Genomic DNA, 24,705 nt, shown 5'->3' with positions numbered 1-24,705 from the left:
CCGCGAGCCCCGGGGCTGCGGCGGGCCCCGGCCCCTCCGGCGCGGAGCCGCCGCCGGGCTGCGGGGCCGTACGGGAGGGCTCCTCCGGCCGCTCGCCGCCCCCGCAGCGCCCAGGGGCGTCCGGTCCGTCCTCCGTGTCCATGGCCCGCGGCTCCGCGCTCTCATCGCTGCCGCCACCGGGGGCAGAGAGCGCGGCCGCCTGGAAGTCCATGGTGGCGCCGGTCTCCATGGGCCGGCGGCCCGGGAGCGGCCCCGCCCGGGCGGACTCGGTCACTACCGGCGCCTCCGGCCGGGACGGGACGGGACGGTCCCGCCGCCGTTTCCGTTCGCCGTGCGCAGGCCCGGCCCCGGCCCCGGCCCCGGCCCCGTGTGTCCCCCCGTGCCCCGGTCCCGCGCTTCTCGCCCCTGGCACCGGCCCTGCCCTGCCCGCGCTCCTGGTTCCAGGGCCCTCCCCAGTGGTGCCGCCGGCCCAGCTCCATTCCTCGTGTCCCCCACTCTGACCCGGCCCCGGTCCCTGTTAGCGCCCCGCGATGCCCTTGCTCTCGAGTCCCCGTCACTTCTCCTGCCTGCGTCCTTCACCCCTGGCACGTCCTCTGCCCTCACTGTGCCCTCACTCTGCCTTCACCCCTGGCACATCCCCTGCCCTCACTGTGCCCTCACCCTGCCCTCACTGTGCCCTCACCCCTGGCACATCCCCTGCCCTCACCCTGCCCTCACTCTGCCTTCACCCCTGGCACATCCCCTGCCTTCACCCTGCCCTCACTGTGCCCTCACCCTGCCCTCACCCTGCCCTCACTGTGCCCTCACCCCTGGCACATCCCCTGCCCTCACTGTGCCCTCACTGTGCCCTCACCCTGTCCTCACTGTGCCCTCACCCTGCCCTCACTCTGCCTTCACCCCTGGCACATCCCCTGCCTTCACCCTGCCCTCACCCTGCCCTCACCCTGCCCTCACCCTGCCCTTTTCCCCACAGCTGCCAAGTCCAAAGGCAAGGGTGTGCCGAAGGAGGCGTTGAAGGGGCCGGAGGTGTGCACTGACCCCACCATGCTCGCCACCCACGCCATGGGGGTCAACTACTTCAAGGAGGGTCCGGAGGTGGCCCTGAAGCCCGAGTCCGAGTACCCCGACTGGTGCGTGCTGCCCCGCTCCCCTCTGTGTCCCAGAGGTGCCATCCCAGGGGCACAGAGCTGTGCAAGAGGGACAGGGCAGTGTTCTGTGAGGAGGCAGACTGCCCCTCAGCTGCCCAGACACCTTCCCCAGGGTCAGGAGACAGGAGTGGGTGCACTGTGGAAGTGGGGTGAGGGAACTGCACATCCTGGTCACTCACGTCCATTGCTCCGTCCCGTGCTTGTCCCTTTGTCCTCCTTCCTGCAGCCTCACATGCTCTGCATTCACCCCCAGGCTCTTTAAGATCCACCTCGGACCCCCCAAGAAGCTGGAGGAGCTCGACCCCAACTCGCTTGAGTACTGGAGGCGCCTGCGGAAGTACAACACATGGCAGCGCAACAGGTTGAAGAAGGGCAAGAAGCTGTAGGTGCTGCTGAGCTTGGGGCCTCCCCGTCTGCTACCGCAAGTGGCACTGGGACCTGCCCTGCCTTTTGGTCTCTTCTCCTTGCTGTAAATAAGAAATAAATCTGAGTGAGGCTGATACGTGTTACAAAGGCTGTGACAACCCCAGACCCTTTGCAAGCTCATGCCGAGGGCTGAGGCAACACAGGCCACAAGGTCTCAGTGTGTTTGTTAGTGCAGAAGCTCAGGTTTTGGGTCATAGAGAGAGCCCACACTGCACACGGGTCCTGCTCCATCACCGCCTGTACCACAGTGGCTGGGGCTGAGGCTCCGTGGGGATGTGGGCTGGGGAATGACCCACCCGTGTCACTGTGTCCCTGGCCACTGGATCTCAGGGCCTGAGCAGCCTGTGCTCCCCGGGGCTGGAAGGATGGGGGCCAGGCTTTGGCAGGGCTGTGGGACAGCAGGCAAGTTGAAGGAGGGGACATGGTGGCCTGTTGCAGTGCCCCCCCAACAACATGCTCTCCTGTCCTCCTCCAGCAGCAGGAGCAGTGGTGTGGGGATGTCAGGGCTTGCCTGGGCTGGACAGTGAAGGCAGGGTCTTCCCCACAGCAATAGGGGCCTCACTGCTCTGTCTCTGCTTCTCCTTGGGCAGCTTCAGCTTGGCAAAGCCCAGCAGCTTCCCCTGGCCCGGTTCTGCCTGTGTGTTGGGCACACCTGGCTGAGAGGTGCCACAGTCACCTCAGCTCACCTCCCCCTTGGACTCGCTGCCCTGCAGCTCCTTTTGGGCTCTGTGGGTTCCTGCAGTGAGAAGGGGACAGTGCAGCCTGTGCCTGGGCTGGCGGTGGCCCCAGTGCCATGTGCCCTGTGACAGGGTGTGCCCTGTGACAGGGTGTGCCCTGTGACAGGGCCGGCAGTGCCCAGCTCCCCCGGGGCTGTGGGTGGCAGCTCTGCGCCCACGTGCTGCACAACAGGAAGGAAGAGGAGGGAAGCAGAAGTGCTGTGCTGCAGCGCGGGGGCGATCTTGTGGGAGATTTTGGGCTGAACTCTCATTTCCTCTGTGTGGGGCTCAGTGCACAGCCTCGGAGCTGATGGGGCTCGGCCGTACCCCGCGGTGAGTGCCCATCGCTGCTGGGCCTGCAGCTCGCCCTCCCCTCACCTCCCCCAGTGTGTCCAGATCCCAAATCCAGCAGCAGGTGAGCAGACGGAGCACCTGGGTCCCTGTCCTCTGTCTTGGAGCCCCCTGCTTGGGTGAGTGTCCCCCAGCTGCTCTGGGCAGCTCAGTCCTGGGGACAAGGGCCCTTCTGGGGTGGGTTATTGGGAAGGGACCTGGGGGGAGGAGGAGGGAGCTGCTCCTGTCCAGATGGTTTGTGTCACTCTGAAACCTCTCCCAGGATTCAGGGCAAGCTGAGCTGGGTCACAGTCCCAAGACCCCCATGTACCCTGTGCTGACCCCCCTGTAGGCTCCTCATGGTGGCTCCAGAGCTACCATGCAGATGCCTGGTGACAGCAGGGGGGATGCTGCTGCTGCCCCACTGGGGCCTCTGCCAGAAGGAGAGGGGTACTGGGGCCCCATTCTCTGTTTCACCTGAAAGGACAGGGAAGGTGACGGGTGCCATCCCCTCCTTCTAGTTCTGTGGATCCCATTCCATGGAGGTCCCTTTCCTGGGGCCAGGCTAAAGTACGCTGGCTCCTTGCCCAAGGCTGGGGGGTGAGTGGAGTCCCCTGTGCCACCCAGCTTGCAGAGTGGCAATGTGTGTCATTCCTGGCTGGCTGCCGGTGGCCAGATCCAGCCAGGTCCCAGCACCTCCTCAGGCTCCTGCCACCAGGGATCTCATTGCTCTCCCCTCTGAGTCACCCTGTGCCCAGAGGGGTGCGGTGGGGCACGGGGCCTGTCACCCCGTCACCCACTGACAGCTCGTCCCCTCGGGGTCCCCAGGAGCGATGGGGGACTGGAGCATGCCCATCGGCTCGCTGGGCGAGGAGGTGGTGGCCCGGCTGTGTGAGCTACTGGACAACGCCGGCCGGGGCTGGCGCAAGCTGGCCGAGCTGGCCGGGGCCGAGAAACGCTTCAGGTGCAGGTAGGGCTGGGGGAGCCCTGCGGGGACTGTCCCCGACCCGCTTTCCATGGGCACAGCTCTGCCGGGGGCTGAGCGAGGGCCGCACGGGTCAGTCCCCCCGGGCCGGGCTCCCACCCGCACTGAGGGAGCGGGCTGTGCTTGGGCTGTGCCTGTGCCTGTGCCTGTGCCTGTGCCTGTGCCTGTGGCTGGGGCTCTGACGGCTGCGGGCGCTCGCAGCGTGGAGGAGCTGGAGATGTGCTCGCTGAAGGTGCTGGAGCCCCGCGGCAGCCCCACACAGTGCCTGCTGCAGCTCCTGGCCGAGCGCGACTGCACCCTGCGGTACCTGCTGGGCTGCCTGGAGCGCATGGGGCACGAACAGGCCTGCCGGGTCCTCAGCTCCGCCGGTACGGACGGGCAGCAAGCCGCGGGCCGGAGGGGAGCGCCGGGGGCAGGGGCTCAGCAGGAGGAAATGGGCACGGGGGTGAAGAACAGCAATTCCTGTCGGGGGTCTTGCTCTGGTAGCGAGGTGCTGGGCAGGCTGGGTGGGGTGGGATGGATGCAACAGGATGAGATAGGATGGGATGTGATGTATTTGGACAGCATGGGGTAGGGTGGGATGGGATAGGGTAAGATAGAGCAGAGTGGGATGGGATAGACTGAAACGAGATCTGTAGATGGGATAGCACTGAATATCCCAATGGGACAAGGTGGGATGAGATGGTTGGGACAGGACAGAGGTGTGGGATGTGAAAGGATGGGCTGGGAGGGGAGAAGCTGTGGGGGGTGGGGCAGCACAGGATGGGAGTGGATGGCATGGGGTGGTGTGGGACTCAACCAGCCCAGGCTGGTCTCTCCTCTCCCGCAGTCCAGGATGTGATTCGCATCACGGTGCAGCCCGAGTCGCAGGTGGTGGCAGAGGGGACACAGGTGTCCCTGACCTGCTGTGCGACTGGCCCGCCAGGGCTCACGTACCAGTGGTTCTGTGGGAAGCAGGAGGTGAGGTCCCACTGTGTCACAGTGAGCAGGGCCCCCACACCCCGGCTGTGGTGAGGGACCCGCATGGGTGAGGGAGCACATTACTCCTTGGCCTCCTCCTGTCTTGTAGGTGCCTGGAGCCACATCCCCAGAGCTGGTGATCGACACAGCCACTTCCACAGGCCAGTGGTACATCTGCCGGGTGAACTGTGGGGCTAACTTCACCTTCTCCAGGTGGGCTCATGTGCAGGTGGAGAAGAGCAGCAGCCCCAGCTCAGGTGGGTCTTGAGATCTCTGTCCCTGGGCTGGCAGCTGTGGGGCACCACTTGCCTGATTGGGACATCTCCTGCAGGGCACCTCTTGCCCCATCAGGACAGGGATGGGTCCTGAGTGCTATCGTTTGCCATGTAAGGCCCTGGCTCAGCTGTGAAGGTCTCTGGGCTTGCAGGGGTGATGGTGCCCACAGAAGAGTCCCATGCCCTCCTCATACCTGCTGCCTCATGCCATCCGTGGGTGCCAGGGCCTGTGGCTGCAGAACCTGGGGCCTGGAGCAGCGCTGCAGAGCGCTGCCATGGCTGGGTGCCTAATTTGCCACGCTGTCCCTTCCCCAGCCAGTGGCTACTGCCCGAGCATGGCAGGGCTGCAGATCCTGCGGCAGCCGCGGCCGTGCCGCCTGGCCGAGGGGGACACGCTGCTGCTGGAGTGCAGAGCCATTGGCAACCCCCCACCCCAGTACCAGTGGTTCAGGAACCGGCGCCCCGTGGAAGGGGCACAGGCACCCCAGCTCCAGGTATGCAGGGACCTCTGCCATGGCACAGCATGGTATGGCATGGCACAGTGTGGCACGGTGCAGCGTGGTCTGGCACACTGCCCCAGCCTCCTGCTCTGCCCTGATGGCAGGTGAAGCTGGTGACAACGGCCGAGCGGGGCAGCTACTCCTGCCACGTGTTCAACCTCTTCCATGAAGTGTGGAGCCAGGAGGTGGACGTGGAGATTGGTGAGGGCCCCAGACAAACCTCTGTGACCCCCCACCTGCTCTGTTCCCAGTAAAGCTCTCATGGCTGCACAGTTCTGGGGGGACTGCAGCCCATGCTGGGAGGTGAAGTCATATAGAGGGTCCCTGACATCCCCTCTGCCACAGGACCACGGCTCTTCACCTCTGGAGGCTCCTGGCAGGAGGGGGATGGAGGTAGGTGGGAGCAGAGTGGCCAGGTCTATGCTGCTCTGCCCACCGTGCTCCCCTGGCACTGGAGGACCATGGCACAGCATTTCTCTCTTCCCAGGCTCCCTGGAGCACGGCAGCCCTGGACAGCTGTATGGTAAGAGCCTGCTCAGGAGGGGCTGGTGGCCCTGGGGGGCTCTGACTGTCACCAGTGTCACCATTGTCATCACCCCATAAGGCTTTACTTGGCCAGGAATGCTTTGGGTGCAGCATAATGGAAGAGTGAAACAGCGACCCAGCCCCAACCCAGATTAGGAGAGCAGATCAGCACCTTAACCCTCAACCCAAATCCCCAACCCTAACCCTTACCCATAACCTGAGGGTGAGGGATCAGTGAGGCAGGGATGCCATAGGGTACCTTGGTACCCAGGGACCGTGATGCTGGCCAGAGCTGGGTGCCACCTCTGTGGGCGGTGGGCAGCATGGAGAGCAGGTGTGTCCCACTCTGTAACAACACCTCCCTCTCCTGTCCTTGCAGCCACGGACAAAGTGGCGCTGCTGATTGGCAACATGCACTACCTGCACCACAAGCAGCTGCAGGCGCCCATCGTGGACGTTCACGCCCTGGGCGCCCTCCTCTGCCAGCTCGACTTCAAGGTGGTGTCGCTGCTGGACCTGCGCAAGGCTGAGATGCAGATGGCCGTCGATGAGTTCCTCCTCCTCCTGGACAAGGGCGTCTACGGTGCGACAGCGCCCGACAGCGTGGCTCCAGCCCGGGGGAGCTGGGTGGTTTCATGCTGCTGGAGTCTTGGGGTGCAGCCAGGCAAAAAGCAGGTGCTGGCAGGTCAGGGGATGTCACCATGTCACCTGCCCTCTGTTTCCCCAGCAGGTTTGCTCTACTATGCTGGGCATGGCTATGAAAATTTTGGCAACAGCTTCATGGTGCCCATTGATGCGCCCAGCGCCTACACGTCAGAGCACTGCCTGTGCGTGCAGCGGGTGCTGCAGGAGATGCAGCAGCGCCGCACCGGCCTCAACATCTTCCTGCTGGACATGTGCCGCAAGAGGTGACCCGGCCCTGCCACCCACCTGGGGACAAGCTGCTCGGGGAGAGCCAGCACAGGGACCTGGTGGTGGTGGCTCCTAGGGGCGGGTAGCAGGACACCCCCAGAGTCCCATCTAAACCCACTGTCCTTGTCTAAATGCCCCAAGACTTCACTGCCCCTGTGAGCTAGCAAACACTGTAATGGGTGGGCAGAGCAGCCCTCAAGGTCTGATGCGCTTTGGGGTGGGTTTTGGGGGTGCGACAGGTTCTCAGTCTGTCCAGCTTCTCTTCTCTTGCAGGAACCTCAATGATGACATCATCCCGCAGGTTGGGGCGCTGGAGGTCACGGCCAACATCGTCTTTGGCTATGCCACGTGGGTTCCCTCCCACCATCCTCTGGCACAGGCAGTGGGGCTGAGTCTCCCTGCCTAGCTCAGGGGCTCTGGCCCCCACAGCTGCATCTCTCCACCTTTGATGCTGGAGGGGTTGGGCAAGCGGCAGCCCCCAGTCCCTCACAGGACAGGGAGGTGCCCATGGCACTGCTTGGCTTTGGGCAGCACCTGCTGCCATGAAGCTCCAAGACTCCTCCAGAACACAGGGATGGGCTGGTGATGCTTTAAGCATCCGGGATCTGGCCATGCTTTTGCCTGTCCCCAGCACAGTGGCCAGATGGTGTGACAGGAAAAGTGCTGGGCACCCAGCTCTGGCTTCTTTAGGGCTGTCATCCTGTTTGGGGCCAATTCCCAGGGAGTGCCAGACCCCATGACAGATCCAGCCACTGCCCTGTGCCCGCAGGTGTGCAGATGCCGAAGCCTATGAGCTGAGCCAGGGTGAGCTCTCCAACGGCATCTTCGTCACCTTCCTCAAGCGCTGGCTGCTGGAGGATGAGAAGATCACGGTGCTGCTAGACAAGGTGGCTGAGGGTGAGTGAGGAGCAGTGGGGAACAATGACCTCCCTGGTGGCCCCTGCCAAGCCCCTGTGCCCCTGCAGACATGGGCACCCTGGAGATCACGCGAGGCCGGCAGGCACTGGAGCTCCGCAGCAACTTGTCAGAGAGACGGGCTCTGACAGACCCCATCCGCCCCCCGGGCCAGGATGAGTCCTCTGCCAGGAACCTGCAGTGGGCCAAGGCTCACGGTGAGTCATGGCCACCCTGTCCCAAGCTGGCATCTAGAGGGGGACAGCCCCAAGAGCAGAGAGAGGCTGTGAACCTCTGCTGGGTTCCTCCCACCTGGAGGAGAAACTGCCAGCACAGAGCCACCAGCCTAGAGGCAGGAACAACGTTGGCAGCCCTGCTCTGGGGTGACCCAGCCGCCTCCTCACCTGTGGGTACAGCTCCAGCCCTGAGCCCCTGCAGGTCCCAGCCCTGTGCTCCCTGTGCCCTCCCCAGTCCTGCCGGAGAGCCGGCACCTCCGCTTTGACTGCGGTGTCACCGTGCAGCTGGGCTTCGCTGCTGAGTTCTCCAACATTATGATCATCTACACGCGTGTGGTGGCTGCCCCCAAGGACATCACCAAGTGTGAGGCCCGGCTCACTGATATTCCCGAGGTGGGAGCAGCTGCTGGAGCCCCCACCAGGGCAGCACTGGGGAACGGGGGGAAACGGTGGTGGTCTTCACGTGGATGCTGTCATGGCAGGAGCTGGATGTGGACCTCAAGTGCACCAACAAGGAGAGCCCAGAGGAGCTGGGCAGCCCGCTGGCACCCGTCTGGAGCCTCGGCTGCCCCTCCTGCTGCCTCTACAGCCGGATCTGTGGCTTGCAGAAGCTGCGGGTAAGAGCCATGGCGAGTGGGGGCTGGTGTTGGGGGCACAGCGTGGCCATGGCCGTGCCAGGGCAGGAGCCCATGGTGCTGGTGTCCCCGCAGCAGGAGCTGGCCTTCACTGTGTGCCTGCAGTACCGCTACCAGGGCATGGATGACTTCGTGGAGGAGCGGCAGCGGGTGAACGTGGGGCGGCCGCTCATCGCCAAGCTCAACCTGCAGTGGGCAGCCGCCCCCTCCCCAGCCCACAGCCCCCTCTGCCCCTCTGCCCCCGGGAGCTGGGGGGTAGGGGAGAGCTCATGGGTCAACACCCCTGAGGAGAACCTGAGCCCCGAGGGCCCCAGCTCCCACAGCCCGTAGAGGGACAGTGAGGCCCCACCTGCATCACTCAGTCCCCCGGTGCCATCCCTGTCCTGCTGGGGCACCAGGGGATGGAAGGGGTGCAGGTGACACGCATGGAGGCTGGCCTCCATCCTGGCCTGTGCCAAGGGGTGCAGGTCTCACAGCACAGCACGAATGGGACTGTGGGCCCCCACCACACATCCCTGGCATGGCAGTGCCACCCCCACATCCCTGGGCAGTGCTAGCCCCCCATCCCTTGGCAGTGCCAGCCCCACGTCCCTGGGCAGTGCCAGTCCCCCATCCCTTGGCAGTGCCAGCCCCACGTCCCTGGGCAGTGCCAGCCCCACATGCCAGGCCACCACCAGGCAGTGCCAGGGGCAGAGTGCCAGAGACCACGGCTCAGCGGGCTTGAGGCGTCATGCCGGGGCAGGGCTAGGTTCGTTCAGGCCTGGGAGAAATAGAGAGAAATAAGCAGCTTAGGGGGCAAATCCCGTGGGAGGAGATTACAGGGGTGGGAGCGGGTGGGCTCCTGCTCGGCCACGAGGGAGTGGGAGCACCCCCTGGTACCCCCAGCAGCACCCACTCCTCACAGTCCAGCCCCAGGAACCGGCCCCATCTGGGCAGTGAGCGATTTCAGGACAGGATTGGGATCTAAGGGGGAAAAAAATGTCTTTTTGATTGAGTTTTTCCCACACAAACTCCCGCATGCTGGGTATCCACCAGGGAAAGCACCAATAAAGTGGTCCGGCCAGGCGGCTCAGTGCTTCTCCGCCCTCCCTGCGTCTTAGTGGCATTTTTGGGCTCAGAAATCTTGCCGGTTCCTGCAGGAGGTGCAGCGCAGCACCGGGCGCACCCAGCGGAGGGAAGGGGGGTACCACGTGCGGGTACCCCGACACTCCCCGTGCCACCCCAAGGACAGCAGCTGGCTTCCATCGCTCGCACAGCCCCCAGCGCCCGGAGCCGCATCCTGCTGCCGGGGCCCCTCCGCGCTCTGGGCCGGCCGCGGGCGCACCCTCGCCCCAATTAGGCTCCGATCAAACGGGCCGGGGGTGCGGCGCTCCGCTCCCAGCGCCAGCCTGCCTTTGTTGGCGCTCGGGAGGCCGAGGGGTGCCCCGGGCTGGCGCCAGCCTCGGCAATTATGTCATGTGAAAGGCGCAGCCCCCATTGAGCGCGTCCCGTCCCCCGGATCAAACCCCATTACTTCCGCAGCCGTTGCTTCATTATCTGCCGGCCGGAGCTCGCCTCGGCCGGGGCGCTTCACCCCATTAGCTGGGCCGGGGAGCCGGGGAGCATCGATTATGCGTTTAATGGCTTGTTAAAGGTTTAATTGTCGCTAACGAAACAGACGAGCAGCAGCAGCCGGGGGACGGGGCACAAGGAGAAGGGTCTCGCCGGGGTCAGTGCCTCGCCTGGCTTCCCGGCCAGACCCGCCCGACCCCGGGCTCTGCAGTCCGGCCCCGGGGGGTTTGGAGCGGGGTGAGACCCCGGGCTGGGGGGCACTGCAGGCGGGGGCGCTGGCACTGAGCGGGGTCTGGCCCGGGGATGCGGTGGGGATGGGGCTGCCCCAGCAGCTCTTGTCAGGTCCGGAGTGGGAAGATTTTCTGGGGAAAACCTTTGGTGGGAGGTGGGTTGTCCCTCGTTTGGTTCCTTCAGGGACTAGGGCACCCCAGGAACCTAGGACACTTCAGGGCATCCCAGGGACCCGGGGCACCCACTCACCAGGGATAAGCCCCCCTGTCTTGCTGTCCCGGCTGTGCTGAAGCCCCTCAAAGCCACTGTGGGCTCAGCCATGTGCTGGAGTCATGCTGGCCTTTGCCAGCGGTGAGGGTGATGGTGCCACCGGCTGTACCCCAAGCTGCAGTGGGTGGGCAAATGGGGCAGAGCTGCAAAGCCACTCTGGAGACTCCTGAAGACATGGCACCTTGTCACCACTCCCCAGCTCCCACCTTGCAAGGAACACTGGCAAGGGGTAAGCCAGGTGTGGTGTGCCCCAAGAACCCTGCTGTGGTGAGCCTGGGCTCACAGCCAGCTGCCTCCTCTCACCAGAGCTCTCAGGGGTCCCGCTGCACCCATTCTCCCCCCAGCACAATTCCAGCAGCCCTCTGCCACTGGCACCTCTGGGAGTGTTGGGGCGGGGGGCAGTGGGCACAGCCCCCACGGGGCAGTCGAGCAGGGGACCTGTGACAGGCTGTTGAGGCCACGGAGCAGCACAAGCCAGTCCCAGGTCACCTGTGCCTGCACCTGGCCCAGCCCTGGCAGCATCCCGAGGGAGCAGGGCAGGCGGGTGCACAGGGATGGCGCTCCCGTGCCCTCATGGAAAGCTCCTTTCTGGCAGAGGCTTGGCAGCCACGCCGTGCTAAGGAGGGCACGGCACGACCGCGGCCCCGCAGCGCCCAACTCCAGCATGCAGCAGCCATCCAGCTTTTGTCTTTACTCACAATACACCCGTGCTCTCGGCGCATCTCCTGGCACGACCAGCAGCGTGCCCCAATGCAGCTAAAACATCCCCCCAAGTACTCCCTACAAAACTAGAGCTTTCTGTTCAGTTTTGTTTAAATCTGCAGCATTAAAAAAAATTAATAATAATGGAAAAGGGTGGGGGGTGTGGAGAAAGGAGGTGTCCAGCTGGGGTGTGGTGGGTGGCCCGGTGGGATGCCTGAGCCTCAGCCAGGTCCTTAGCTGATCTTGGTGCCTCAGAGAGGCAAAGGAGCTCTCCTGGAGCGCTTCCCCCAGCCGTGGGGCCCTGCCAGCACCCTGACTCGCTCCCCTGACACCACCCGTGCTGGGTCAGTGTGGGGAGGAGGCAGCCTGGCATCCCTGCCCGGGGCCAGCTGTGGTCCTGCTGAGCACCCGCTGTCCCCCCTCGCCGTGGGGCCGAGCCGGGGCAGGAGCGGCGGCTGGGGAGCTCGGAGGGGAGCGTTCATCAAATGGGCTGCCAGGTCTTGTCAATGGTCTGAATGTGCTCCTTGGCTTTCATGCGGAGCGAGGCGATGCTGGAGCTCCTCTGGTCCACCTCCTCCAGCGGGTACTTGTCCACAAAGGGGGTGCCGCACTGGTAGGGCGCGGGGGCCATGGGCTGCATGCCCTGCGCCATCGGCGGGGGCGTGTTGAGGAAGGAGTGCCCAGCATAGGGGGGCTGCAGGGCCTGGGGGGCTCCCATGAAGCCGGGGATGCTGTGGACCGTGGTGGCACTGGAGATGGGGGACGTCAGCCATGGGTCCAGTGGGAGGGAGTTGCTCATGGGCCCCACGTTGGGGGTCATGGGGGGCCGGTTGAAGGAGAGCACAGGGGTGTCGTGGAGCTTCATGGAACTGGCCTCCATCTTCTCCTGCCTTCTCCACTTGGCTCGTCGGTTCTGGAACCAGACCTGCGAGGTGAGAGCCAAGGTGAGCTCACTGTGCCCAGGTGGGGAGAGTGTCCCTCATGCTATGTCCCATGCAGGGTATCCCAGGCAGGGTGCCCCATGCCTCTGCCCCAGGCAGGGTGCCCCACAGGGAGCGCTCAAGGTGGGGGTGTCCCATATGAGGTACCCACAAGGGCTATCCTACAGGACTCCAGCAACCCCAGCACCTCTGCCAGACCTCTCTACCAAGCCCCAGAGACCAAGGACACCTCCAAGGTGTGGAAGTGAGAGGTGTAAGCACACAGCCCCTTTTCCTCCGTGGGAACATGCAAACTCCTTCCTCCCTGGCCCTGCAAACTCCCAGCAGTCCATGGGACAATGCTATCCGACCTTCCCAGCCCCTTGGTCACAGCTTTTATAAGTTAAACAGCCACAGTTGTGCCAAAACCCAGCAGGAACGACAGGGACTGGCGACCCAAATCCAGTGGGGACGTCTGGCCCCGTGGGAACTGCTCATTAAAGCGCTGGTCCCCATGTCCCCAGAGCAGCACAGGGCACAGGGGTCTGCTGCAGGAAGAAAAGGGGAGGAAAGATGAATGGCTGGGTGGGAAAGGGGAGGGTTCCATGGGCTGCTCACGGCTGTTGTGGACACTGGGCTGCACTGGTGCAAACTGCATGTCCAGAGAAGGGAATGGAGCTGGGGAAAGGACTGGAACGCAGCCGGATGAGGAGCAGCTGAGGAAGCTGGGAGAGCTCAGCCTGGAGAAAAGGAGGCTCAGGGGGAACCTTCTGGCTCTGCACAGCTCCTGACCCGAGGGGGCAGCCAGGGGGGATCAGGCTGTGCTCCCAGGGAGCAAGGGAAGAGCACAGGAGGAAACAGCCTCAAGCTGCCCTAGGGGAGGGTTAGATTGGAGATTGGTGGAAACTTCTTCCCTAGGGCAGTGATGGAGTCCTCATTCCTGGAAGGACTTCTAAGACACGTGGATGTGGCCCTTGGGGACATGGATTGGTGGTGGCCTTGGCAGTGCTGGGGGAGCAGTTGTACCCTATGGACTCAAAGTGCTTTTCCAACCTGAACAATTCTGTGATTCTATGAAACTTGTTGTTGCTCAGAGAGCTCAGCAGATGTGTCTCTATGGTTTTTGGACCCGCACAAAAAAGTCTGCATTGTCTTGACTGTGGCTGAGGCCTGGGGAATTCAGTTCATTAGTTTGGGGGCTACTGCTTTCATTCACAGTGGGTTGGTTACTTCAGCTCCCTGACCCTTTCTCCCTCCTGATCTCACCCCATCAGTCCAGGCATGGTGGGGAGAAGACTGGGGGAAGACCCAGGCTCTTCCCAGGCCCTGCTGTCCCCCAAAGAGCCTTTTGCTGCAGCCTAAGGAACAAGTCATCCCCAGCCCCACTGCCCTGCTCCAACAGGCTTAAAACCTTCAATTCCATGAGGATCTTGTGCTTTCCCAGCCCAAAAACCTGGAAGGTGCCACAATCAGCCAAGGTGGCCGCTTTCCCATGTGGGCAGCAGGAGGGATGGGAGCAGCCACCACTAGAGGGGGAAAAGGTTTCTGAGAACCATCTCTGTGCCCCAACGGAGCCTCTGGCCCCTGGGCCCAACTGAGACCTTGTAAGTCAAACTGAGACCCCATGGAGGAACAAGGCTCAGCCATTAAACCCTTTCCCTGGCTTTGCTGGGAGCAGCTGGCTCTGCAGAGATGCCACTCTTGTCTCGAGCTGCGGGGAAACTGAGGCACAGGCACTGGAGGTGAGAGCTGAGAGGAGCTCTCCAGCACCTTGGGGTCCCTCTGCCACTGCTCAGGGAGGGATCCGGGCTGCAGGGGTGTTGCCCTTCCTACCTGCACGCGGACCTCCGGCAGGTTGACCTTCATGGCCAGCTCCTCGCGGCTGTACACGTCAGGGTAGTGGGACTTCTCGAAGGCACGCTCCAGCTCGTGCAGCTGGTACGTGGTGAAGGTGGTGCGGTTCCGCCGGTGCTTCTTCTTGGGCTGCTCCTCCTCGGCGGCGGCCGGCGGGGTGCCCTCGCCGTCCCCCGGCTTCCGCAGCTCCCCCAGGTCCCCCTCGCACTTATTCAGGAACATGGTGGCACCTGCAGGGGCACTGCAGAGTTAGAGGGGCCTGGGGGCATTGGGCCCCCCACGTGTCCCCAGCCCAGGGATGGACGGACAAGCAAACTGAGGGATGGGAAGGTAGGGTGGCCCTAGGAACAGGTTATGCAAAGGCATAATCCTCTCTGCCACAGCACAGGATCCCAGGCTGTGGTGTCCTGGGGGCTGATCCACAGGCCCAGGGACTGAGCCGGGGTCCTGGGACTGACCCAGAATCCAGGAGATGCCTCGGACTTGGCTCTGCTGTCAGGTGCCACCAGGCCAATGAACCCGCTGGTGCTAAAAGTCAGATTTCTTCTAAAATGGAGGATTTGTGAAAGTACCATCACTGAGAGCCAACCTGATCTCTCTCTGCCGTGGCCTGGAGGGGACCAAGCCTGGGTTAATTCCCTCCTTCCTCCCCTGCTCCTCTTGTCCAGCCTCTTCCATGGAGAAGGCTGGCCCTGGAACACTGGAGACGCAGTGTCTGTCCCCAGGCTGGGAGGAGTGACCCGGCGCTGTCCCCCAGCTAATAACCGTTTTGGTGACGCTTATAAGCATTTTCAACCCTCGCAACGTTTCATCTTTAAGCTTTTTATCCGGCATCTGAAATCTTCCTGCAGTATTTGCAGGGGATTAAGGGTCTCTTTCCACCATGAGGATGTCGGCAGACATGGAAATGGGGCATAAAACTGTAATCCTGGGGCAAGGGGAAGGCTCTGCATTGCCCAGAGCCGCCAGCAAAGACTCACCCAATGCCTCCATGGGAGTGGGAGGGAAAAGGAGAGTGGTTCATGCTGGGAGGGGGTAATGGGGGTCCTAGCAGCGAGCAGGGGCTGGGTGTCAGCTGTTGCCCAGGCTGCACACACAGGGGTGTCTGGGTGGGGTGCTGTGTGTGCAGTGGGTGTGTGCTGTGTGCCCGTACCTGGGCAGGGGCCCAGGGGTGCTCCCAGTGAGGCACAGGTGTGGGGGGAAGGTGTGCTGGGCTGGGCATGCAATGGAGGGTGTGCAGCAGTGCACAGCGGGGATGGGGTGTGTGGGAATGGGGGTGTGCAGGGTGGGGTGTGCAGGGATGGGGGTGTGCAGGGATGGGGGTGTGCAGCAGTGCACAGCGGGGATGGGGTGTGTGGGAATGGGGGTGTGCAGGGTGGGGTGTGCAGGGATGGGGGTGTGCAGGGATGGGGGTGTGCAGCAGTGCACAGCGGGGATGGGGTGTGTGGGAATGGGGGTGTGCAGGGTGGGGTGTGCAGGGATGGGGGTGTGCAGGGATGGGGGTGTGCAGCAGTGCACAGCGGGGATGGGGTGTGTGGGAATGGGGGTGTGCAGGGTGGGGTGTGCAGGATGCACACGGCAGCAGTGCCAGGGTGCAGTGCCTGTGTGCCATGCAGGCAGCACACGCTGTGCAGTGTCTGCACTGCTGCACGCAGGGCACAGTGAGTGTGCACAGCGCTCATGCATGGCATGCACAGCTCCGTGGGTGTGCAGGGAGCAGAGTGTGTGTGGGCCACGCACAGCCCGTGGCACAGGAGCTGTGGGCACCCAGTGTACCATGTGTGCAGTGCACATGGCACAGGCAGCAGAGGCACGTGCAGAGCCTGTGGCACACACCATGCAGTGCAGCACATGCAGTGTGTGTGCATGTGTGTGGCAATGTGCAGTGCCTGCCCAGCGTGTGCTGTGTCTGTGCAGTGCAGCCAACACGAGCAGCGTGTGCCTGGTGCTGCTGTGGTGTGCTCAGAGCGTGTGCTGTGGGTGTGTGCTGTGGGCAGTGTGTCCAGTGCAATCAGTGCCTGCCCAGGGGCTGCTTGTGCAGCGTGTGCAGCATGTACAGGGTGTGCAGCGTGTGCAGTGTCTGCAGTGCCTGCAGTGTCTGCAGTGTGTGTTGCACACCCAGTGGGTGCTGTACTCCCACAAGGGCTGTGCACATGTGGTGCAGTGTGTGCAGGGAGTGCAGCAGGGTGTGTGTGCCTTTGGGAGCTGGAGCCCCCCCTGACACCCCACAGCCCCTGGCGGGGTGTCTGTAGCCCCAGGGGCTCTGGGTCCAGCCCAGCAGTCTCAGGCTGCCTCAGGGGAGCCACAAGTCAGGGCAGGGGTGGTGGGTGCTGCACCCTGGGGTGCCCCAAGGCAGCGGTTGTGGGTGGGTCTGGGGGAAGCAGGGGCCCTGAGGTCTGTGTGAGCATCACAGCATGTTCTGGGGTTGGGGACACAGGGAGGGGATGGGGTCCCCCACTGACATCCTGCTCTCACTTACCTGCTTCTCATTTGCGCAGCTCCACACCTGCAAGGAGAGGAGAGAAGGGGGCTGAGCACCTGGAGCACCCTCCCGAGGGACCCAGCACCCCATCAGGATCCCCATCTGCCCTGCCCAGCCGTGACCCATGGTCCCATGGAGCAATGGGGGAGCCACAGCTGAGGGGGAGCTGGAAGGAGCTGGGGCAATGGGAACGGGTGAGATGGGCACTGGGGGGATGAGTGAGAGAGGCTGGGGGGCTGGGGAAAAGAAGGGGCAAGCAGGAGAAGAAGAGGGGCAATGGTGGGGGACAGGGCTGAGGTGCAGAGACGAAACCCCATGGTTCACCCCCTGACCCCATCAGAAAGCAAAGGAGGCAACAACTTCCCAGGGAGCAGCAAAGCCTGACCTGGGAGCACAGAGGAGCCAAGAGCAGCAGAGCAGCAGTGACAGGCAGCAGGGCAGCACCCCGGACCCTGCAGGATGGGGGCAAGGGCAGGACCCCCGCCCCAATCTGCCCTGGCCTGGCTGGGGGGCACAGAACGTCCTGAGTGGGGAAGAGGGGCATTACAGCTCAGGCTGGGGGACATCAGCACCAACCAACCACCCCATTTTCCCCATCCTCCAGGGACTGGCCTCAGGACTCCCCAGCCTTTGCCACCGGTGTTTTGGGAATCCTGCCTGCAAACAGGCCACGCTGAGCTGGGGGTGGGGAACTGCTAAACTCTGCTCCCAAAGGACACCTTCCTGCAGCCACTGTCATGCAATTTTTGGGTTTAAGCCCAAAATTTTGGGGTTTTAGCAGCAATTTTTGGGTTTAAGCCCTTAAGCTGCAAAACTGTGCTGGGAACCATAAGGACCCAGTACCTCAGGAGAGTTCTTCCCCCCTCTCCTCGATGCTCCAGCCCATGGTTTTCCTGTGGGGGCTGCTAGCTGTGGGGAGGGAATGGCTGCTGGTAAAGACACCCAAAAAAGCAACAGAAATGACATTGAGCCCTGGTCAAAGTGGGTAAAACCCCTCACTTCCTGAGCACTGCCAAGCATCAGTGAGGACAGGTGGCCTCCCCTGTCAGCAGGGGATGTGGAAGAGACAGCCCAGGGACAGCCCCCCCTTCCGCTGGGACCCCATTCTTTGCCTTTGGAAGCCCATCTGGGCGCCCAAATTTGGCTCCCTGGGCTCGAGCTGCCAGGGATGGGTGGTCAGAGCATGGTGGCTCCTGCCCCTGGCTCTGTGTCACTCAGGGCGAGTGACACTGGCCGGCGCCCGCACCCGCTCCTGAGTCCCCAGGGAATGGTGCCAGCCCCGTCCCCAACACCAACCCAGGCACACCCTGGGGACACCCACTCCCTTTCTCAGCACCTTCCCTCGGCGCTTTGTCCCGAATTGGAAAAAAACGGCGTTACCTGCTGGGCCCAACTCGGCTTTTCCAGGAGTATTTAACTTTGCTGGTCCCTCCCGGGAACCAAACAAGCGGCTCAACCTCACCAATCTCGCAGCTTTGGCAGCCAAAGTTGCCTCTAGTCTTCTTATTTGTCACAGAACCGCCGTGCTAAGGCTCGGGAGAATCTTTATTTAGTGTTGCAGATGTCACCAAGGCACCGCAGATTGGAAATGAGTCCAAAGGATTAAGACGAGGTTATTAATTGGAGGCCTTCCCCTTTAAGAATGATTGACAGTTACTTTCTGGACAAGTAATTGCTCTAAATGTCCCCCCAGCACGGGTCCGGGGGGGCAGTGGCGGACAAAGCCCCGAACTGCCTTCCCCACTCGGATTGTCTCCCCACAAAGGCGTCCTGCTGGAGTTTGCCGTGTAATCCCCTCATTACGGGCGAGGAGAAAGAATTAGAAACAGGGGGAGCGGAGAAGAAAGGATGGAGGGGGAGGGGGCAGGATTTCCTTGGACTGCGGAGCCTCTGCCCCAGGGATGGGGTCCGGGGCAGATGCCCCAAGCCTCAGTGGGATGGGGATGCTGCAGTGATGGGTGTTGTCCCCCCTGGACGGGGATGGCGAGCCTGGGGGTGGCCCTGTGACAGCGTGGGTGGCCCTGTGGCTCCCAATGGTGCTGTCTGCAGAGCCCTGTCCACGTGGGGAGCAGAGATGGGGACAGCGTGGGGACAGGGATGGGGACCAGGCATGGGGTCCAGCGTGAGGACCCAGGGTGAGGGCACGGCCTGGGGACCTGCTCTGGGGTCTGGCTGTGGGCCCAGGTGTAGGGACCAGCCACAGAGACCAGCCCCCCTGAGCAGCCCTGGGCACCTGATATGAAGACCAGGCAGGGAACACTCACGGGGACCAGAGCAGGGACCAGGCAGGAGGGCCAAGTGTGGGGAGCAGCCATGGGGCAGTGCCCATGGGACCAGGTGTGGGCATGACTCACGGACATGGGACTGAGCACTGGGCCCGGCATGGGAACACCCTGTGGGGAGCAGCTGTGGGATTCAGCCAAGGGGACAATCCCTGGGGGGTGCCCATGGGCCCTGGCCTAAGGGGGTGTGGGACAAAGGCAGCCAGGCTGAGGGGCAGGGCTACCATTCTTCTCCTCCACACTCCCACTGCTGCACTGGGCCCCAAAGAATGATGGAAACATCATGGTGGAGGTCCTGGGCTGTGCTTGGTGCTGCCCACAGCCCCCATCAAGGATTTTGCCCTTTTCTTTCTTTGCTCACTTTTACTTTCTCCCAAAACCATCTTCCTGCCACCTGCAACCGCTGCCACCCCCGGGCCTGTCTAGGCTTCCTCCCACTCCCTTCCCCTCCTCGCCACGCTTCCCCTTTCAGTTGGCAAACGTCACTGTGGGGGTTTTGGACCCTGTGCCAGGTGGCTGCTGGCCCCGGGGTGGGTCTGTGCCCTCCCCACCAGAGCTGCTGTTGGTGAGACCCCACACCCCCTCTGTGTCCTGGTGTGGGCCCTGAGGCCACCCCGTTGTCCCCCACGGGGCTGTGAGGCTTCACCTGCCCTGTCTCACACCTCTTTGGGGACAGTGTGATGTTGTCTTGGGGATGGCACGCCACTACCCCAGGGACAGTGTGCCACCACCCCAGGGGCAGGCTGGCACTGCCCTGGGGACGGCAAGACCACACCCCAGGGATGGCATGACCTGCACAGGGAGGCCATGCAGCCCCTGGGTCCCGGGTGACACCCCCGTGCCATGCAGCGCTGCAGGAGTGCAGGGGAGAGCAGGGACCTGCTGCCTGCAGAGGTGCTGGGGACATCCCTGGGCTGGGGCAATGTGTGGGGCAGGGGGGATGTGTGGGGCTGGGGGATGTGTGGGGCAGTGGGCAGGGGGATGTGTGAGTCTGGGGCAGTGTGTGGGGCAGGGGGGATGTGGGCAGGGGGATGTGTGAGTCTGGGGCAGTGTGTGGGGCAGGGGGGATGTGGGCAGGGGGATGTGTGAGTCTGGGGCAGTGTGTGGGGCAGGGGGGATGTGGGCAGGGGGATGTGTGAGTCTGGGGCAGTGTGTGGGGCAGGGGGGATGTGGGCAGGGGGATGTGTGAGTCTGGGGCAGTGTGTGGGGCAGGGGGGATGTGGGCAGGGGGATGTGTGAGTCTGGGGCAGTGTGTGGGGCAGGGGGGATGTGGGCAGGGGGATGTGTGAGTCTGGGGCAGTGTGTGGGGCTGGGATGATGTGTGCAGGGGGATGTGTGAGTCTGGGGCAGTGTGTGGGGCAGGGGTGCAAACCAGGCCCCACTTGCCCGATGCCCCTGCTGGCCACCGTGACGAGTGCCGGAGCCGTGTGCCCCACACCGACGGCCCTCGGCAGGGTCCCCAGGGTGCCCCCCTGGCCCGGGGTGCGGGAGGGTCCCCGGGGTGCCGGGTTTGGGCCGGGACTGCCCAGCTGCCCGCGCTCTGTGTGCCGTGCCGGCCGCCACAAGGTGTTGCCTCGCCCGGGGGGAGGCAGCGGGCTGATTTGCCAAATGATTATAATTGCCTTTTAGGAGCAGATAGCAAATTGATTTGCTTCCTTGTCCAAGGCCCGTAATCGCTTCATCACTTTAAAATATTAATGCTATACTTCTTTGCTAGTTTCCCAATTACCCTAATTGAAGGCAAATTGGTTAAGAAGGTGCAATGCAGAGTATCAGGGGGTTTAGTTCACTCAAATGACAGTTTTAAACCTCCCTAATCCTATTAGCGCGCAAAGCTGCTAACGCTTAGAGACGCTGCGTCAGCTTACCGGGGCGGTGGGGCCGGAGGCGGGGGTCGGGCCGGGGGGCGGCCGGGGGCCACCGGCCTCACGTGACCAGCTCGGCCGGGGATTTATCACTTTTTTAGTTCATTAAGAGGCCTTTAGCAGGCGGGGAGGCAGCAGGGGTGACCCAAAAGGGTGCTGAGCGGGAGGCAGGTGGCAGCACGGGGAGGGCGGGGGGGCAGGACGATTAGCCAAGGAGACCTGGCGGAGGGTCCTGACCCGAATCCCAGCTGGCGCTGGGAGTCCCCATGCAGCCCCACTGGGAACACTGGGAGAGGGCTGCCCATCAGAGCAGGATGGGACCCTGATGTGGAACGGCGATGGAGGACGGAGGTGGTGGTGGCAGAGCTCGTTGGGGACCTCAGTGCCACCATCCCAGCAGCTGGCACTTGGTGGCGATGTGGGGTGGGATCAGCGTTGTGCTGGGTGCCACGGCTGCTAACACCCTGTCAGATCCTGGCGAGGGACTGGCGTGGCACAGGCGGTCCCACCCCACAGGTGGGGTTTGTGCCCGAAGGGAGATTTCCTGAGTTCTGAAGAAAAGCTGGTGAGCGGGGATGAGAATGATGGTAGAGACAGCAGGGATGATGAAGTCAGCGGGGACAGTGGGGCCATCAAACATCCCGGTGCCAGGCCCGGCCTGTCTCACGCTCCCTGGGATGCTCCGGCAGCCACCAGCCGCGGCGCTGGTACCGGAGGGGTTCCGGGGGAACCGGGCACCTCGCGCTCCAGGGTCCCCCCATCCGTGCGCTCCGGCTCCTCAGCGCGGCTCAGTGCTCCGGTGGCAGCTCGGGGACAGCTCGGGGACAGCTCCCAGCCCAGCTGCGCTGGGTCCGGCCGCCCCCTCGAGCCCGGCCAGCGCGGCCGTGGGCAGCCCGGCCAGGGCCGGCCCCGCAGCCTTTCCGGAGCAGATGGCAGCGGCGTGGGGAGGATGGAGGCGGCTCAGCGCGTCCTTCCTTTCATGCACACACAGCGTGATTCCCGGCGGCCCCGGCTCCGGCGGGAGGTGCCGCTGGGGCCAGCGCCGGGCCCTGTACATTTTACACGGGTTCAGCGAGCTTAGTCCTCGGGGACAGGCGACTCAGGAAGATTAGACCTCGCTAAAATAGGCAGGAATTAGTGATCTCAGCAGCCCCCGGCCTTCCGGCGAGGCGGCATTTAAGCCAGCGCTGCTGCCGAGTGCCCAGGACAGAGTCCCTGGCGGGGCAAGAGGCAGCCGGGCAGCCTGGCCCGGCCAAAGGGATGCCCCTGCTGCCCGCACCGAGGGGATGCTCGACACGGGAGTAAATGCTCCACACCCGCTCCCGGTGCCGTCCCCAAGGGGTAGCCAGGGGGATCCCCGCGTCCCAGTGAGGGCCGCTGCGAAAGAGGGGGACGGACCCAGTGGCCAAGCTGGTTGGTGGCTCAGGGGACATGGGGCAGCCCGGCTCCAGCGCTGTCATCATGTCCCCTCACCAACCAGGACAGGGACTGTGTGGCTGCGGGATGTGGCAGGACGACCAGAATGGTGCCGGCAAATGCTGTAAATGCTGTATTTATTCAGCCAAATGGTGCAGGGTGCCAGGGCTGGTGAGGAGGGTAGTGGTGTCAGGGACCTGCCCCATGTGGGGGCTCACACCAGGAGCACCACGACAGGGACCTGACCATAGCGGCTGGAGGGGACCCAGGCATTCTGCACCCCTGCACACTCTGGGAATGGTTTTGGGGAAGAAAACCCACGCCTAACGTGTATTGGGACCCGCACCCCAAGTGAAGGCACCCAGAGCCGCCGCATCCCGTGGCTCCCGGGGACAGGGGCTGCCTTTGTCACCTGCAGCGGTGCTACATCAGGGCGCACTTCTCCCTGACCTGCTCCGCGCCGCCCAGAGCGCGGTCCCGCAGCGCCGGCAGCTCCACCTGCCGCAGCCTCGCCAGGAAGGCGAAGGCCCCGGCGCTGCCATCCTCCTCCTCCTCCTCGCTGTGCACCATGGCTGCCAGGTCCTGCGGCAGCTCCACCGCCCCTCCGGCCACGTGCACCTGGGCGTCGTCCCGCTCGTCCTAAACGCGGGTGGCAGAGGGTGTCGGGGGGGGACAGACGCGGTGCCTGCCAGGGCGGAGAGGGGGACGCGGACAGAGAACAGCCAGTCCCAGGGGGCTGCGGACACGGCGGGATTCCAGGACTGTCCAGTGCCAGACTCGGACGCCGGATGGACAGTGGGCAGCAGATAGTAAGGCGGAGACAGTGGCCGTCTGCTGCCCTCTTCAGGAATCCCTCCAGCCCAGGGGAGCGCGGCAGCCGCGGGCCTGAGGCTGTCCCGGTCGATGCAGGGTCAAGGGGAAGCCCCCGGGTGTGCAGACAGGCTGGTTCTTACCTGGGCCAGGTGGTACTTGTCCCGCAGGTGCATCCGCACCGTGGCCCGTTCTGCCTTCCTCTGTGCAAACGCCTTGTCCCGCTCGATCCTGCAGCAGGTGCCACACCATCACCCCCCCTCACTGAGCTCCCCAGGACCACCCGACCCTAATCACCCTGCTCCTCCTGCACAGCAGGCCTAGGGCAGGAGGGAGAAGGTCTGAGACCCACAAGAAGGTTAGAGTGGGGATCTGGGAGCAGGAGCCACATCCTGTCCACCCACCTCTGCACCCAGATTCAGAGGTGGTTGATGAAGGCGCCCATTGCAGGCACTCGCTTTCCTGCAGCCTCTCATCTCCCTGGTGCTGAGCTGCTGGCTTCCCACAGCGCCCAGTCCTTGGGAGGTGGGACCTGAATCCAATCCCATGCTGACCCCCATCCCTTGGCTCCAAGGGTGCTGGGCTGGAACCACCCTGGGACTCTGACACCTAGGGACTCCCCTTGTCACCTGTGGTGCACAAAAGTGCTGTCACAGCCCTGTGCCAGGACCTCCATGGACCTGCTATGCTGTGGGGAAGACACGCTGAAGGGCACCTGCTCTGCACTGTCTCTTGCCCCAGCTGCCTCCCTGTCCCTGTCCTGTGCCACCCTGGGGAAAGCCCACAGCAGGTGGGATCCTGATTCTGGAGTGCTGGGGGACCCTAGTGACCCGCTCAGCCCAGCAAAGCCTTACTTCTCCTCCAGCAGCTGCCGCTGGTACTCCTCAAACTCCTCGCGGGCCATGCTGCTGGGCAGCGCAGCTGCCTTGTCATCCTTGGGGGCCCCCTTGGGGGACTCGTCCTTGCCCCCCTGGAAGCTCTTCAGGGCGGCTGTGAAGAAGGAGGCCATGGTGGGTGGTGGTGGCAGCTCCTGCCCCAAGGTGCCCACCGGGTCCCAGAGCCTGCAAGGTCAGTGGGCCCAGCCCCAGGGGCACCGCGGATCAGGGGCGGATTAAGGCATTAGGAGGGGAGGGCACAGCCAGGGTGGAAGGACCTTCCCTTCGCTGCACCCAAGGGTGCTTGCAGGGGACAGTGGCAGTGCGGGGGGACAGCAGGTGCTGCTCATCACAGTGACAGGGAGGTGGAAGGAGTCATCAAACTGCAGCACACACTGGGTCAGGCTGCACACCCTCCATTACATGGGTCCAAAATTGGGTCAGCACCCATGGGGCTGGGGCAAGCCCTGGGGAGAAAACCATGCCGTGGGCACCCAGAACCTTGCACTCAGGGAGATTGGGGGTGCAGGAAGTCAGCACAGAGGAGACACAAGAGGATTAGCCGAAAAACCCAGTCGAGGGTCAAAGGACTGGCAGCAGATGAGGCGGTGGCGGTGCACACCCACCCGCGGCAGCCCCGCGCCCCCGCTAATCCCCGCTCCACGATTCTGAGATTGCTGGGCAGCCTGCGGGGCCGGGGCTCCCCAGCCTGGATGCGCCCCGTGCCCGTAATCTATATGAAAGCAATTCCCATACAGGCTCTGATTAAAGCATAATCCCCTGCTGCACAGAGCCCCAGTGGGAGAGGGGCTGGATGGCATGGGGGGTTCCAAGGGCCAGAGCTCCTGGCCCCCCCCAAGCCTTTCACAGGGCTTTGTCAGGCCCCAAGTGAGACATAGGCCTGA

At 63.6% G+C, this 24,705-nt stretch overlaps 3 protein-coding genes across 4 annotated transcripts; 1 reads left to right on the top strand and 2 right to left on the bottom strand.

Moving 5' to 3' along the window:
* The first annotated feature begins 1,789 nt into the window (after positions 1-1,789).
* LOC120496410 (mucosa-associated lymphoid tissue lymphoma translocation protein 1-like) lies at positions 1,790-9,615 on the top strand. Of its 2 annotated transcripts, none has more exons than XM_039696827.1 (17): positions 1,790-2,760; positions 3,449-3,590; positions 3,807-3,973; positions 4,435-4,565; positions 4,675-4,822; positions 5,156-5,334; positions 5,445-5,541; positions 5,686-5,733; positions 5,828-5,863; positions 6,245-6,448; positions 6,593-6,773; positions 7,051-7,125; positions 7,547-7,674; positions 7,743-7,889; positions 8,143-8,300; positions 8,390-8,524; positions 8,618-9,615. In XM_039696827.1, the coding sequence occupies exons 2-17, from the start codon at positions 3,454-3,456 to the stop codon at positions 8,870-8,872; spliced, it is 2,226 nt and encodes a 741-aa protein (XP_039552761.1). In that variant the 5' UTR covers positions 1,790-2,760; positions 3,449-3,453; the 3' UTR covers positions 8,873-9,615. The 2 variants fall into 2 exon arrangements, with proteins under 2 accessions (XP_039552761.1, XP_039552762.1); XM_039696828.1 differs by lacking the exon at positions 1,790-2,760 and adding an exon at positions 2,783-3,220.
* Positions 9,616-11,684: 2,069 nt separating this feature from the next.
* Positions 11,685-18,112, bottom strand: RAX2 (retina and anterior neural fold homeobox 2). The gene is made up of 4 exons (XM_039696803.1): positions 17,933-18,112; positions 16,550-16,576; positions 14,050-14,300; positions 11,685-12,221 (listed from the first exon to the last, which is right to left on the bottom strand). Exons 3-4 carry the CDS (start codon positions 14,290-14,292, stop codon positions 11,778-11,780), a joined length of 687 nt encoding a protein of 228 aa, XP_039552737.1. The 5' UTR covers positions 14,293-14,300; positions 16,550-16,576; positions 17,933-18,112; the 3' UTR covers positions 11,685-11,777.
* A 4,132-nt stretch (positions 18,113-22,244) lies between these two features.
* Positions 22,245-24,635, bottom strand: LOC120496401 (complexin-3-like). Its single transcript, XM_039696812.1, has 3 exons — positions 23,780-24,635; positions 23,069-23,156; positions 22,245-22,754 (listed from the first exon to the last, which is right to left on the bottom strand). Exons 1-3 carry the CDS (start codon positions 23,932-23,934, stop codon positions 22,539-22,541), a joined length of 459 nt encoding a protein of 152 aa, XP_039552746.1. The 5' UTR covers positions 23,935-24,635; the 3' UTR covers positions 22,245-22,538.
* Positions 24,636-24,705: the final 70 nt, after the last annotated feature.

Source organism: Passer montanus, unplaced genomic scaffold (assembly GCF_014805655.1).
Source record: "Passer montanus isolate IOZ18808 unplaced genomic scaffold, ASM1480565v1 scaffold114, whole genome shotgun sequence".
Taxonomy (NCBI): domain Eukaryota; kingdom Metazoa; phylum Chordata; class Aves; order Passeriformes; family Passeridae; genus Passer; species Passer montanus.
Note: the sequence above shows the minus strand (reverse complement) of the source record. Positions and strands in the feature narration are given on the sequence as shown.